Source organism: Mirounga leonina, unplaced genomic scaffold (assembly GCF_011800145.1).
Source record: "Mirounga leonina isolate KUSES-001 unplaced genomic scaffold, KU_Mleo_1.0 Mir_115, whole genome shotgun sequence".
Taxonomy (NCBI): domain Eukaryota; kingdom Metazoa; phylum Chordata; class Mammalia; order Carnivora; family Phocidae; genus Mirounga; species Mirounga leonina.
In genome coordinates this window covers 74013167-74030160 of record NW_023270268.1, presented here as the reverse complement: position 1 = coordinate 74030160, position 16994 = coordinate 74013167, and the positions used below count along the sequence as shown (strand labels likewise).

The 16994-nt window shown below is 38.6% G+C and overlaps 1 protein-coding gene across 1 annotated transcript in view; it reads right to left on the bottom strand.

Annotated features, from left to right (window-relative positions):
• YEATS2 (YEATS domain containing 2) overlaps positions 1–16994 on the bottom strand; it is a 105786-nt gene that overhangs the window by 35847 nt on the left and 52945 nt on the right. Inside the window, 5 exon segments of the mRNA XM_034999685.1 lie at positions 5118–5300; positions 5985–6092; positions 7638–7741; positions 9177–9335; positions 11208–11447. Coding sequence (XP_034855576.1) covers positions 5118–5300; positions 5985–6092; positions 7638–7741; positions 9177–9335; positions 11208–11447 — 794 coding nt within the window.

The window sequence follows — 16994 nt, the reverse complement described above, 5'->3', positions numbered from 1 at the left end:
TTTATAATTACAGAAAATTGTCAACAAACATAATATCTATAACATGTAACAACATGCTTAATGTCTACAGGTAGAGGAATGGATAAACTGTGGTATAAGACAGTCAGTGGAATAGCATTCATTAGTAAAAATGAATGAAGCAAAACTACATAAATCAGGAGCAACAAACTTTGACAGTACAAATACTGAAAGGGGAGCTGCAGAAATATATGAGTATAAATATCTTTTATGTAAATCTGCAAAACACACATTTCATGTTATTTGTGGCTATGGATTTATGCAATAAAAGTATGAACTGGAAAGCTACACATCCAAATTCATGATAGTGCTGCTTTTGGGAAAAACAAAATGGACTTCAACTCTGTCATGTTTCATTTGGGGAAAATATGAGATGAAATCAATACGACCATGTCAATTTTGGGTGGAGGATACATGGGCACTGATTATATTCTTCTCTGTATTTTACTTTAGAATCTTTCTAAATTAAAAATAATAGGATTACCAATAATAATAACAACAATAGGATTACCTAAGTAGAACAAAATGATAAACCATATGCAACTGATAAATGGAAATTTTAAGTTAAATAATTACTAAATCATACATCGTTTCTTTTCAAAGAATGTAAATACAGTAAAATACACTTGCCATGTGCTTGGACACTATGGCTAATATAATGAAAATGGTCCCCTAATCAACTATTATAAACCACAGTGTAATACAGAAGAAAGAGTGCAGGATTTTATAAGCAGTCAGACTTGGTTTCCCAGTTTTGTTCCACTAGTTAGGAGCTGGATAAGTTATTTAATGTTTCTGAGCTTTAGCCTTTGACACCTCATATATAAAATATGGATAATATTTATCTCCTAAGAGATGATGTACACAGTAAATGACAGCTACGGCTGCCCACGACACTTGTTATTATCAACCGAAGAACAGTAATCTATGAGGCTACATGGAGACTCAAAGGATAGAAAGCGCCAAGTGGATCCATGGTTGGCTAGGGCAGAGGACCTTCATTGTAAATCCTAGATTCATTTAGTCTAATAGAAATTAAAGTATGTAACATCTGGTATCTGCTTTAAAATATCCTAGGAAGAGAAATAAGATTAGCAAAATGCTAATAATTATGGAAACTGGGTAACAGGCATATAGGATTCATTATAATAGTCTCTCTACTTTTATGTACATTTAAGGAAGGAGGGAAAGAAAGAAGAAAAAAAAGACTCAAAGAACCAATGGGGAAAAAAGCAAGTTAACTTAGAATGGAAAAGAAATCCTCCCACTCTCCTGGCTTGGTTAAAACAATCCCTTAGGATGATCCAAATCTCTCTATTTTGACTGTATGAGCCTTATTCTGCAGGCAACATGGAGTGTTGCTGTGGCCACAGAGCTGGGCACAGTCACCCCCCCACACACACACCAGATGTGGAGGTAGAAAAACTCTTTTTAATCAAGAACTTTGCCCCGCATCAGGCTCCCTGCTGGGTGTGGAGCCTACTTAAGAGTCTCTCTCTCCCTCTCCCTCTGCCCCTCCCCCCGCTCTCTCTCTCTTTCCCTTTCTCAAAACAAACAAACAAAACTTTTCTATGTATTTATGGAAAAAAGATTTCTTAATGTAGAAAAACTTTGGGTTATGGCAGAAAGTGCCATCTGAACCCTGATATCCATTCTTTGTTTTCTCTCTCATGGTAAGAGAGCCCCCAGTTTTCAGCTAGGGACATGGCCACATAGAACATTTCCCAGCCTAGCATTGGTCATCTCATACTGGCTAAAAGGATAGGAAGAGACGTGATCAGTGCAACTTTTGGGTTATGCCTCCCCACACCCCCTTTCCTCTTCCTGCTGGCCAGAAATGCGAACATGGTGGCATGAAATGAAATGGCTATCGCAGTCCACAAGCTGAGAACCAAATTTTGAGAATGGCAGAGGGAACAAGATAGGAGTCTAGATTCTTGATGATTGCGAAGCCAACATACTAGAACTGCCTACTGGTCTTTTATGTGTGAGAAAAAAACTTATTTAAGCTTTCTGGGCTTTGGATTTCTCTATTATAGTAGTCAAACTTTTTTGAGACAGTCTTCACGTTTCCTGAATATATCAAACTTAATAATTTACTGCATAAGCTAAATTACATAATTTATTTTCATGTTCCTAAGCCAACAAAGAAAGCAAAAAATCTTAAAGGAAAATACATATGGATTGGACCTATTTTCTTTTCTGAAATTCCATGCATGTTAATTTGCTTCTTCCATCTGTACCAACCTCTATCCTCACTTAACTGCTTCAAAATTTCCAGAATATGACATACTTAATCTCTCCAAGAACTAAATAAAATGTGGTATCCCAAGTTGGCCACAGGAGGTCAGTTCTTATTAGCAGAGCTCATCCAGTAGAGCATACCACTCACAAGATTAACCCCCACCTCCTCTGTTTGAAAAAAGGGAGAATGAGGAAGCCTGGCATTCTACTGGGGAAAATCCTACGCACAGCTGTCTACTGACATCATAAAGAAGACTCTTAAGTAGGACACTACAACCCCAAATTAGTTTTTCTTTTTTTAACAAGACAATATTTTAGCCCAGAACCTGAACTCTTCCCATTCCACAGCACTTCTCTCTGCATGCCTTATTTCCTTCTAGCTTCACAAAACAGACACGCTTTGTTTTCTATTGTTATAAATACTTCCCTTTGACTCATGCTTTGATTCAATGTTTTTGTTTGTCCTCTGTACAGTTCTGCAAGTCAGAATTTACTTTAACAACCAGAAAGTGAGGATTCTATGTGTGTAATTTTTCCTCCAGACACTGAAAAATATAGCCAATTACAATTTAACACTAGATGAGAAAATAGATCATGGTACTCCCGTATATTTACACAGGATTTGTCCTTAGTCATGTAACATTAGCTGTTATCATTTATTGAGTACTTGCTCTGTGCTAAGTCCTTTCCATACAATGGTTTCTAATTCTCCTACAGCTCTGAAAGACAGAGGGTATTATTCCCTTTTACTAGATGGAAAAACACAAGGTTCAGAACGACAAACCCGCCCAGGTCACGCAAGTAATGAGTGGCTGAGATCTGTTAACAGGCTCTCATTCCAAAGCTCACACTCTTTTTACTATGCCACACTGCTTCCTTCCCACACGAACCCACTAAGTGCTCAGATGTCCCGTTTTATGGCAAAAGCACCCCTCTTTACTTTCATGAAAAAAGATAAGCCAAAGTTGAATGGAAGGTAAAACAGTATCGTTTTGTTCACGCTTCTGTTTTCTGGCATAGTTTCTAGGAATGCACTTCGGCAATAACCAGGGACAGTCTGTACTTGCAGACAGCTCCTTATCTGGAGTCTAAAGCATGTACTAAATTTCCTGGATAAACAGGAAATGTCTTTTCTCATGCTCTCCTGCTTCTGTATATTTCTTTCACCCTCTTCTCTGGCTTTTCAAGTGCCCTTAAACTTTATTCAGAGCATTCTAGCACAAAACCATCTAATTTTTCTTAGTCCAACAATGCCATTAGGTAGGTGGCAATGTGACAAGAAAGCCAATACAGTTGTTCAGCATTACGGAGGAGTGGATTTGCAAAATGCAAAGTGTAAAAAAGTGAAACTAACTTGTCCAGAGCTTCTGGGCATAAACAGCAAGGCTATACTGACTCAAAAACCTAACTCAGTGAGTCCATGTATCTTTCTTTGGTGAAGCAAAATAGATTCTAAAGAATTATGATGTGTCTGAGTAGCAAGTCCAGATAACAATAACTGATTCATGAAAGGACTTTGACAAAGGCTTACCCATAAAGCCAAAACAATAGTGAGAGCATTAGGAAGCAGTTGGGGGTACCTGTCTTAATGATTTGGGGTAGGGAAGCCCCAAAGTCAAATCTGATGCTATAGCTTACTGGTTCCTAAATCTGCCAAATCACATGAGTCAGCAGGAGAGCTTGATAAAAATCCAGATTCCCAGGGCCCCCAAGAAGATTCTGATTCAGAAAGTTTGAGATGGGGGTCTCAGTATCTATATATTTTTAATCATCAGATGAGTCATGACCAGGTTAAGTTTGGGAAAGTAGTTAGTGGACTCTTATAGTAGAACCATACAGGTTTCAGAACTATAACATATGAATTTTTGTTATAATCCATGTGCAGCTATCTAGCCTAAACCAAAATACCTGAAACCATTTTTCTATATTAAAGTATTCCTCTCAAAGCAATTCATCCAACTCTAGGTAGGCTGGCTTTCAAGTTGAAAAACAAACACCTCACATAATATTCTTGATGGCTTTAGAATATATCTGCCCCCCCAAATAAAATAATTTAACTCTGTATGTTCTAAAAGCATGCTTAGGTTCCAGACAATAGCTCACAAATTTTAATTAGCTCTGCAATGGAAGATTTTGGAGTCAGCAGACCTCGGTTCAAATCCTGTGTCACTTAATTAGCTAAATGCCCTCAAGGAAGTTGCCTCACCTCTCAGAGACGATAGTCTCCTCGTTTGTAAAATGGGGTTGAGAGTATCCACCCTGCAAGGTTGGATACATGAGGATTACTGATGGTGTGTAAATGCTAACAGGACACAGACAGGCTCTCATAAGCACAACCAATGCAGGAAAACATGGACCTATATGCCATTTTACAGTTTTCTTGATATATTAGTTCCCCACACTTACAAATTATAAAGCAAATGAATTCTCTAAAGAGTCAAGAATCAGTAAACAGATGACACAGCCTGGACATCAGAAGTGTAAACTACAGCACTCATCTACCAGAAATAAATAAAATAGCAGACGTTGGTCCTGTCAACTACCCATTTTACACTTGAATCAGCTGGAAGTTGTGTCTGTGAAGTCTAACATCTTCACTGTTAGAGAGATAACACAGCATCTCCTTGCCTCTTCGACTGTTCCTGGATCCTCTGTAACACAGGCCCTGCTCTTGTCACTGAGTACTGCAAGAGCAGATGTGTTTAGCACTGTCTAACTTGCTTTTCCAACACGGCTTCCATCTACAGGATTTTCTGGGATCAGCAACCCTGTCATCTGAATTCAGCACCTGCCTGTTACTTAGGCAAATAAAGTTCATTGACATATTAACCTCCCCAACACTATCCAACACAAACCTTGGAGGGCTGAATCTTTGGTGACTGGGAAGTCCCTTCTCCAGCAGTTAGGACCTGTTTTTGAGGGGACACAGCTATCATGTGACCCCCTTTCACTGTCACATACTGAGGGAGTGGTGACTGGCTGGCAGCTCCTGTTGTTGGCACGTGAGAGGCTTCACCAGGTTCCTGTTTGATGATTACCTGGCAACAAACATGATAATGATGCTGAGTAATCATCCCACAAAAAAAGCCCGGGGCGCCTGGGTGGCTAAGTCGTTAAGCGTCTGCCTTGGGCTCAGGTCATGATCCCAGGGTCCTGGGATCGAGCCCCGCATCTGGCTCCCTGCTCCGCGGGAGGCCTGCTTCTCCCTCTCCCACTCCCCCTGCTTGTGTTCCCTCTCTCACTCTCTCTCTCTGTCAAATAAATAAATAAATAAATCTTAAAAAAAAAAAGCCACTAATATCTGAATCTATTCTGCTTTCAGGAATTAATGAATTGACGAAGCCTGGTCTATAAAAAAATGACTCCACCAGAAGGGTAGAAATATTGCTTAAATACAGCCCATAACAGCTATCAAAGGGACCAAAAGTGGGATCTGGATTTGATCCTGTGTTTCTGCAAACTCGACCTAGTCCATTTGTTCTAGATTTTGGTGGCAAATGGCAGCAGAAAGAAACACACACACAGTTTGTGCTCTCAGGAGTTACCATCTTGCTTGATACCAAGAGCTGCCCTGTCGCAGAAGTAGGATCTGGTCTTAGAATTATGACATGCTAAAAAGTTACATGTTGTGGGGTAGTGTCAATCAACTCCAACATGCCACAGAAACAATTACGTAACAAAACCATTTTGCCTTGTGGGATAATGCCCTAATAAATACTCACTTTTGTGAAAGCTCCAAGTCCTCCAGTTATAGGTTTGGGACTTTGAACCTTAGGGTGACTCCCAATAGGACAAAGAGGTGGCATAGATGCAAACAAAGAATCCTCTTGCTGCATATGTAAAAATACACATTGTACAATTAGGATAAAATAACTGACTTCAGATAGTCCTTATATTTACAATATAATATATATATAAAATATAATATAACTGTCCTTATATTTAATATAAACCTGTGACATTCTCTACCAACATAATCAAAAAACAAAAAGACCCAAAAGCTCAAAACTCTTTAGGGTCTTCCAAGCCCCCATACTCACATTTTAATTATTGTTTTAGAAACCAAATGCAAGGAAAGGCCATGACCTGGCAAGAACCTAGTCATCTGTGCCCCGGTATATGCTGGGAAGACTATTATACACTTCTAACATTTGGTTGGCTCACAGGTTTGCATGTCTAGTCCCCTGCCTAATGGTAAGCCACTAAAGGCCTGGCACTGTATTTTATTTCTTCTCTATCCCTAGAGCCTAGGCACTAAATAAATAAATGAAACAGAGTGTTTCAGTATATACATCCTTTCAATAGTATTCACACAACCTGATTTGTTATCTTTACTCCAAATAAATACCCAATACACAGGGAAATACTTTCAATAAGGATTTAAAAAACAAAACAATAAAAAGAACTTAATAAATCCAAAACCAACAAAGGTCAACATTCAAAATTACTGGCATTTGTCTCTCTCAAATATAAAATGTAACTCTCAGAGGCAATATGCCACAAATTAGGGACAAGTAACAAAGTTAACACTGCTTAACCATGTAACGAAAAGATCAACAAACATTAAAAACAGACTGGCAGAGAATTAAGACCTTCAAGGCAATTATTACAATTTAGGCATTCATGTAACACAGGAAGCACTGAACTCAGTGAAAAACCTCGTCTTGGACCAGAAAGCTATTCAATATCATCACCGTTAAGTACCTATATGTAAGAAATGTGTTAGCACTCGTCATGTAGGAGAGGATCTCTGAATTCTCAGTTCTCACACACGAGTTTATACCTCAAAGGCTCTAGGCAGTCATGACAATGACAAGTAACCAACCAAAACAGCAGGGGCTGTCTTTGCCAAACAGTGAGCAGATACCTAGCACTCTTAGCTGAACAAGTCAGATCATATTTGAAGTTCTAATTTTAAAGGTTTTCTTACCCTGAAGGAAAAAAAGAAAAAGAAAAATTGTGGAATTATTTTCAAGTAACTACATGGCTGACAAATAGAAAAAATATGTATGTACTCCTTATTGGTACAAATATAAGAAGAAAAGAAGTATTCTGCCAGATGAATATTTTTATAAGGAAAAATCTGTAACAAAGCTGACCACCCCCCACTCCTAAAAATAGCTGCCTCCTCATCATAGTAAATTTTCAAATAGATACTGACTGTCCAACTGATGGAAGTGCTGAGAAACATTTTCCACACTAGGAAAAGATCAAGAGTAAGACAGGTGGGCCTGGAGTAGATGATCTTCAAGATGCTTAGTAGCTTGAGGATTCTACTTAATGAAATTTGCATCATCAACTGACAAATTCTTGCTGGGCTTGAACTTACTGTCTTTACAAACTAGAAAAGTGCAATAATGCAATAAGAGTGTTACCTTGACAGCAGATGTTACAAAACTACTTCCATGAATTTTAGGAATAGGGGAACCTGTTCCTTGGGAGGCCTGGGAGGCAGTAGAGAGCTTGTTTGTAGGACTTCCTGATAAGCAAGGCAGATTTTAAAATAAAGTACAAAGTAAAATTTACAAAATGGAACTTTAAAGCATTTTCCACCATCCCCTCCCCTTTTCCTCCACCATTTTTCATTTTTAAAGTGTTGAAAACTCACAACCATGAAATTACTATAGAAAAAATACTTAAAGATTCCTCCTATGAAGCTGACCACCTCACTAACCTAAAAATAGACAAGAAGCTAGTAAGGACATGTAGAAGTACGTAGATATTACACACTCTGCTACCTGTATACAGAGACAGATACCAGAACATAAGGGTATTGGTTACATAATGATGGACCACATGTATGAATCTAAGTGAATTCTAGCTCCTTCAAAATAGTTTCACCAGGAGGTCGTACCTATTCCAAAGTGATGCTGACGTTAAGCAATTTATACTCCATGTGTATAACTGCCTTTAGGGTCTGATAAAAACAAGTCCCACTACCTATAGTCAAAAGTAAATCAAGACCAAAAATGGTATTTGATCACCTGCTCCATTTATCAAACTTGCCTGCAAAGACTGGCTAATTCCTAAAACTAACCATCCTCAAAGGAAACCTATTTGACATCCCTAAATATATTCAAAAGGCTATTAAGTAATTTCTGAAAGCAGCATTTTTTAAAGGAGTTCCACAATTATAATCACTGTTAAAGGACCTAACTTTTCCAAAAAGCTACTTGGAAAGATCCAGCATACACTCATGTGTTAAAATCAATTATGTTTAAAAAAAAAAAAAAATCAGTCTTACTACCTTATAGTCACTTCTCTTTTCACTATTTCTCTTAATTAGAAGTGAGAGCTACAGAAAAGTTTACACTTAGAAGCATGTGTTCACATAGTTTAAATGAAACAAATACATAAAATAATGTTTGTGAAAATACTTGGAAAAAACCTGAAAAGCACTCTGTAGTTATAGGAAATTATGATGACAAACACAATAAATCCAGTTCTTATTCTTCCTATCAGAGGTCCCTTTTTTTAACTGCAGAGTTCAATTTCTCTCCCACACACAAAATTTACCTTATTCACAGAAAAGTAAAGATCACTTTTTTATTTGGTGAGAAACATATGTGGGCCACAAAGGTATTCTTGTTCTGAAGCTTAATTTGGAAAATAACCACATTGCTTGCAGGCCCAAAAAGAGTGTCTTCCAAATGAATTCAAAATCAGCTTTTTTTTTTTTTTTAATTATGGCTCACTTTTAATCTTTAGAAATTAAAAAGAAAATTTAAGTAAATTCCTAAAAAATAGGACTTTTACAGAAAGTACATCTTCTCTCTGAGAAACAGCACTGGATTTACTGTTCTAGAGCTCCTCCTCTTGTTTACAGATGACGATTTCACCCTCCCATTATATGGCTACTCAGTCACCCTAGGATGTCGCCTTTCGGATCACACAAATATCGATCACATACGTACCTGTAGTGGGAGTGGTGGCTCCAATAACCTGCCCTGGCTTATCCAGGATAACATAAGGGTTATTAATGACAGAGCTGGCAGTGCCTTGCTTCACATGGACTGGAGTGGAAGTTGGGGTTCGAGGCAGCGGTGATGGACTTGGGGTTGATATGGGGGAACCTTTATTAATAAAAAAGAGAAACAAACTGAACAAAAGAGATCTACTCAACCCATCTAAGAAAATGCTAACGATAATGGAGGACAAAGGTGACAAATGGGGAAAAGAGAATGGGACTCTGCTTCAGGTACTAAGCAAGAGCAGTGGTGTAGCTGAGGCAGGGACTCATCCTTACATCAGCATCAGCAGGGAGCTTTTGAGAAACAGATTCTGAGGTGCTACCCCAGACCTGCTAAATATAAATCTGTACTTTAACAAGATTCCCCCTACACACACCCATCCCATGGGTACATTAAAGTTCAAAAAGCTGAGCTTTGGGCGCCTGGGTGGCTCAGTTGGTTGGGTGACTGCCTCTGGCTCAGGTCATGATCCCAGAGTCCTGGGATCGAGCCCCACATCGGGCTCCCTGCTCAGTGGGAAGCCTGCTTCTCCCTCTCCCCTCCCCCTGCTTGTGTTCCCTCTCTTGCTGTCTCTCTCTGTCAATTAAATAAATAAATAAAATCTTAAAAAAATAAAATAAAAAAGTAGAGCTTTACATAACAGCATAGAACTCCTAAATCCCTAGATAATCAAACTCTTCACAACTTGGGCAAATTGTTATAATAATGTTTATACTCAAAGACACTAAAATTACAGGGAATTAGTAAGTGAACAGCTAGACTTACAAACCAGGAGTCTTAATTTACAATTAATTTCCTACAGAAAAACATGAAATTCACCCACCCAAAACAAAAGTCTGTCAATACTAAGTCACAGCTACAATCCAGAGATTCCTGTTCCCACAGAACACTCTCAAAGATTACCCATGTATCATCCAACATGCTCAATGGTTTTTTTATGGATCAAATTTGTCATCCATGAATTTCTCTAAACTTCTAACCAATTTGTATGTTCAGCCTATTCCGCCTCTGGAACAGCAAGTTCCAAAATGCTTCTAACTGGGAGGTAAAATTACACATTCCTCACCTTTCATCAATTTCAAAGACTTGGATCATATTTCTGCTTAGTTGTTTATTTTTAGCACTGAAGACTCCTTTTCTCCAACTTCATATATAGAGGCTTCCCACTGCCTAGATATTTCTACTGACTCTCTTTCAAGCCTTTTCTGAAGTGATGCAACCTACACCATAAAGTATATTCCTACCAGAGGTCTACCTAACATAAATGTGGAACTGTCATGAGACAGTAGACAATTCAATCTCAGTGAAAATGAAGGCTCAAAACTACCTACCGGTAACAGGAATGACTAAATTTCAGTGTGGTTAGTATAAAAGACATTTCAACTCCAAACCAATTCCTACCTTTCAAGCTTTAACTCCACACCAAAAGGCCTGCCTCTAAGTTTTTTTTTATTACTAGCCACTCTGGTTTCCATATATAATTCAAAAACTTAATTCCTATCTTAGTTTCAACCATACATCCTAGTAAACATTTTACCTGCACCACTTCTTGGAGATAAAAACCTGACTGCTTTGAATTTCATTTCTTTCCTTATTAAAAACTATTTGCATATGAAATGACTTTTGTTGACAGCTTTGCTAATCAATAGTGATTACTTGTTAAATAAACAAAAATCCTACTTAAAAGAACTTGGGCGCCTGGGTGGCTCAGTCGTTAAGCGTCTGCCTTCGGCTCAGGTCATGATCCCAGAGTCCTGGGATCGAGTCCCACATCGGGCTCCCTGCTCGGCAGGAAGCCCGCTTCTCCCTCTCCCACTCCCCCTGCTTATGTTCCTGCTCTCGCTATCAATCTGTCAAATAAATAAATAAAATCTTTAAAAAAAAAAAAAAAGAACTTAAGAAAAGCCATAACACTTTCTTTTGCCATTACAACAATTTTTATACACATCAACTTGACACACATCATCTGTATACCTGAAACAATCTTGCAGCTCATGGTGATGGGTTGGAAGGATTTTCCGGGTGACTCAGGATTAGGAACCTGACTTTGTGGCACGATTTTGCAGCTTGATGCTATTGGCTGAAAAGCTGAATTGCCATGAGAACAAAAGGTAACTTTCTGGGATGTTGTCATTTTGGTGGGTGTTCGTTCCAATGAAGACGGCAAAGAATAAAATGTAGTGTGTCTCTCAGCTTCAGTGTTGGCTGGGAAGCCTATTTGGAATGAAACAGGCAAATGATAAGTCATGAATCACTTAGAAATAATAAAACTTTTCCACTGTGGGAAAAGAATGAAATGATAAAAATCCCTTATCATTTCAACAACCATTTAAACCACTTCCCAGTAAAATACATATAATTGACAGTATTTATAAGCCCTTTATACATAATTGGATGAAATGTAAATTATCATGTTTAGAATCTTTTATTAAAATGCTTCTTTCAAAAAATTAGAAAACATATTAACTATAAAGCATGTACAATATAAAAAGTACACAAGTGTATTATGTTCTGAATTGAAAAGCTGTTTAAATTAGAAAAGAAGAAAAACTCAAAACATTCACTTAATCTAATAATGTTCTATTTTATTAAATGCCCATGAAGATGTAACTGAAATTTATTTATTTATTTATTTTTATTTTTTAAAGATTTTATTTATTTGACAGAGGGAGCACAAGCAGGGGGAGTGGGAGAGGGAGAAGCAGGCTTCCCGCTGAGCAGGGAGCCCGACGTGGGGCTCGATCCCAGGACCCTGGGACCATGACCTGAGCCAAAGGCAGACGCTTAACGACTGAGCCACCCAGGCGCCCCGATGCAACTGAAATTTAAAGAGGAATAAAACTGAGATTTATAAAAGGACTAAAATATTAACATCACATTAAAATGCAGGCTTAGAGGAGAACCTGGGTGGCTCAATCAGTTAAGTGTCTGACTGTTGACTTCAGCTCAGGTCATGATCTCGGGGTTGTGAGATTGAGCCCCACACTGGGCTCTACACTGAACGTGGAGCCTGCTTGAGATTCTCTCTCTTCCCCTCTGCCGGTCCCTCCACTCTCTCTCTCAAAAATCAATCAATAAATAAACAAGTAAATAAAAATAAAAATGTAGGTTTAGAGATTAAACTGACGCCATTTAGAACCAGCTTTGTATCTTATACGTATAGGTCACAGAAATGATTTACTTATCACTTAGATACTTATTAAATGAAAAAATGCCATAGTCAAAATACATTTGTTGATTAACCTTTTTTTTTAAATTAATTTATTTGAGGGGGAGGGGCAGAAGGAGAAGGAGAGAGAGAATCTCAAGCAGACTCCCTGCTGAGCACAGGGAGCCTGACGCAGGGCTCAATCCCAGGACTCTAAGATCATGACCTGAGCAGAACTCAAGAGCAGGATGCTTAACCAACTGAGCCCCCCAGGCGCCCTGATGATGGATCTTTATTGGTTTTTTTATTTTGTTTGGTTTTTTTTAAAGTAGGCTCCACGCTTGGCGTGGAGCCCAACAAAGGGTTCAATCCCAGGATGCTGAGATCAAGACCTGAGCTGAGATCAAGAGTGGGACGCTTAACAGACTGAGCCACCCAGGCGCCCCTTATATTGTATTCTTTTTTTTTAATGTTTTATTTATTCATGAAAGTCAGAGAGAGAGAGAGGCAGAGGCAGAGGGAGAAGCAGGCTCCCCACCTAGCAGGGAGCCCGATGCGGGACTCGATCCCAGAACCCTGGGATCATGACCTGAGCCGAAGGCAGACGCTTAACCATCTGAGCCACCCAGGCGCCCTTATATTGTACTCTTAATTCCAGTACAGTTAACATATAGTGTTACATTAGTTTCAGGTGTATAATACAGTGATTCAACACCTCCATACAATACCCAGTGCTCATCACGACAAGTGCCCTCCTTAATCCCCATCACCTGTTTCACCCATTCCCCCACCCACCTCCACTTTGGTAACCAACAGTTTATTCTCTACAGTTAAGAGTCTGGTTGTTTTTGTTGTTGTTGGTCTCTTTTTTTTGTTAGTTTTGTAAACTCCACATATGAGTAAAATCATATGGTATTTGTCTTCTCTGATTTATTTCACTTAGAACTATACTCTCTAGATCCATCCATGTTGCTGCAAATGGCAAGATTCATTCTTTTCATGGCTGAGTAATATTCCAGTGTGTGTGTGTGTGTGTGTGTGTGTGTACACATACACACCACCCCTTCTTTATCCATTCATCTGTCAATGGACACTTGGGTTGCTTCCATAATTTGGCTATTGTAAATAATGCTGCAATAAACATAGGGGTGCATGTATCTTTTCGAATTCATGTTTTTGTATTCTTTGGGTAAATATGCAGTAGTGGAATTACTGTATCATACATACAATACTTCAATTTTTAATTTTTTGAGGTATCTGCACAGTGTTCCACAGTGGCTGCACCAGTTTGCATTCCCATCCACAGTACATGAGGGTTCCCTTTTCTCTACATCCTCGCCAACACTTGCTCTTTCTTGTGTTTCTGATTTTAGCCATTCTGACAGGTGTGAGGTGGTATCTCACTGTGGTTTTGATTTGCATTTCCCTGATGATGGGTGATGCTGAGCAACTTTTCATGTGTCTGTTGGCCATCTGTATGTCTTCTTTGGAGAAATGTCTGTTCATGTCTTCTGCCTATTTTTTAATTGGATTATTTGTTTTTTTGGTGTTGAGCTGTAGAAGTTTTTCATATATTTTGGATATGTCATTCGCAAATATCTTCCCCCATTCAGGAGACTATCTTTTAGTTTTGTTGATTGTTTCCTTCACTGTGCAGAAGCTTTTTATTTTGATGTAGTCCCAAGAGTTTATTTTTGTTTTTGTTTCCTTTGCCTTGAGAGACGTATGTAGAAAAGTGTTACTACTGTCAATGTCACAGAAACCATTGCCCGGAATCTCTTCTAAGATTTTTATGGTTCAGGTTTCACATTTAGATCCTTAACCCATTTTAAGTTTATTTTTGTGTGTGGTATAAAAAAGTGGCCCAGTTTCATACTTTTGCATGTTGCTGTTCTGTTTTCCCAACACCATTTGTTGAACAGACTGTCTTTTTCCTATTGCATATTCTTGCCTCCTTTGTCAATGATTAAATGACCATATAAGCATGGGTTTATTTTTGGGTTTTCTATTCTGTTCCATTGATCTACGTGTCTTTTTTTTGGTACCAGTACCATACTGTTTTGATTACTCCAGCTTTGTAGTATATCTTGAAATCTGGGATTGTGATACCTCCAGTTTTATTCTTCTTTTTCAAGACTTTGGCTATTTAATTTTTTTTTTTTTTTAAAAGATTAATCTTATTTATGGAGTGCCAGGTGGCTCACTCAGTTAAGCGCTTGACTCTTGATTTTGGCTCAGATCATCATCTCAGGGTCATGGGATCGAGCTCCACATCAGGCTCCATGCTCAGCAAGGAGTCTGCTTGAGATTCTCTCTTTCCCTCTGCCTCTCCCCCTACTCGCATTCACACACAGTTCCTCTAAAATAAATAAATAAAGTTGCCTTAAAAAAAAAAAAAAAAAAGAGGATTTATCTTTATTTTAGAGAGAGAGCAGGAGGGACAGAAGGAGAGGGAGAGAGAATCCCAAGCCGACTCGGCTAAGCATGGAGCCTGACGCAGGGCTTGATCCAACAACCCTGAGACCACGACCCGAAACCAAGAGTTAGATGCTCAACCGACTGCACCACCCGGTGCCCCTTAGGGTCTTTTGTGGTTCCATACAAATTTTAAGATCATTTGTTCTAGTCTGTGAAAAATACTGTTGCTATTTCAGTAGGGACTGCATTAAATCTGTAGATTGCTTTGAGTAGCCTGGACATGTTAACAATATTTTTCTTCCAATCCATGAGTATGGAATATTTTTCCATTTGTTTGTGTCACCTTCAATTTCTTTCAGTGTTTTATAGTTTTCAGAGTATAAGTCTTTCACTTCCTTGATTAAGTTTATTCCTAGGTATTTTATTCTTTTTGGTGCAATTGTAAATGCGATTGTTTTCTTAATTTCTCTTTCTGCTGCTGCTTATTAATGTATAGAAATGCAACATATTTCTGTACACTGATTTTGTATCCTGTGACCTTACTAAATTCATTTATCAATTCTAGTAATTTTTTTGGTGGAGTCTTTAGATTTTTCTATATATAGTATCATGTGATCTGTGAACAGTGACAGTTTTACTTCCTCCTTACCAATTTGGATGCTTTTTCTTTTTCTTGTCTAATTGCTATGGCTGGGACTTCCAGTATTATTTTGATGAAGTGGTGAGAGTGGACATCCTTGTCTTGTTCTTGACCTTAGGGAAACTAGTATGACGTTAGCTGTTTTTCATATACAGCCTTTATTATGTCAAAGTACATTCCTTTAAGCCTACTTTGTTGAAGGTTTTTATCAGAAATGGTGTACTTTGTCAAATGTTTTTTCTGCATCTATTGAAATGATCATATGGCCTTTATACATTGTTATTGATGTGACCTATCACACTGATTGATTTTTTAATACTGAACCATCCTTGCATCCCAGGAATAAATCCCATTTGATCATGGTGAATGATTTTTTTAAAATTTATTGTTGGGGGCGCCTGGGTGGCTCAGTTGGTTAAGCGACTGCCTTCGGCTCAGGTCATGATCCTGGAGTCCCGGGATCGAGTCCCGCATCGGGCTCCCTGCTCGGCGGGGAGTCTGCTTCTCCCTCTCCCACTCCCCGTTTGTGTTCCCTCTCTCGCTGTGTCTTTCTCTGTCAAATAAATAAATAAAATCTTAAAAAAAAAAAAATTTATTGTTGGATTCAGTTAGCTACTATTTTGTTGAGGATTTCTGCATCTACGTTCATCAGAGATATTGGCCTGTAGTATGTTTATCTGGTTTCAATATCAGGGTAACACTGGCCTCATAGAATGAATTAGGAAGCTTTCCTTCCTCTTCTACTTTTTAGAATAATTTGAGAAGAATAGGTATTAACTCTTCTTTCAATGTTTGGTAGAATTCCACCTATGAAGCCATCTGGTCCTGGACTTTTGTTTGTTGGGAGGTTTTTTTGTTTTTGTTTTTAGATTTACTTATTTATTTTATTTTATTTTATTTATTTTTTTTTTTAAAGATTTTATTTATTTATTTGAGAGAGAGAGAATGAGAGAGAGCACATGAGAGGGGGGAGGGTCAGAGGGCGAAGCAGACTCCCTGCCGAGCAGGGAGCCTGATGTGGGACTCGATCCCGGGACTCCAGGATCATGACCTGAGCCGAAGGCAGTCGCTTAACCAACTGAGCCACCCAGGCGCCCTAGATTTACTTATTTATTTTAGAGAGAGATTATGAGCATGCATGCATGCAAGCAGGGGGAGGGGTAGGGGGAGAGAGAGAATCTCAAGCAGACTCCCTGCTGAGCACGGTGCCTGATGTGGGGCTTGATCCCATGACCCTGAGATCACAACTTAAGCCGAAACCCAAGAGTCGGATGCTCAACCAACTGAGCCACCCGGGCGCCCCAAGAGGTTTTGTACTGATTCATTTTCATTGCTGGTAATCAGTCTGCTCAAATTTTCTATTTCTTCCTGATTCAGTTTTGGGAGGATATGTTTTTAGGAATTTATCCATTTTGTCTAGGTTGTCCAATTTGCTGGCATATAATTTTTCATAATATTCTCATAATTCCTTGTATTTCTGTGGTGTCAGTTGTTGTATTTTAAATAAGATTAGACACTTTACATTCAGTTTCTTGTTCACACAACTAGGGACCAA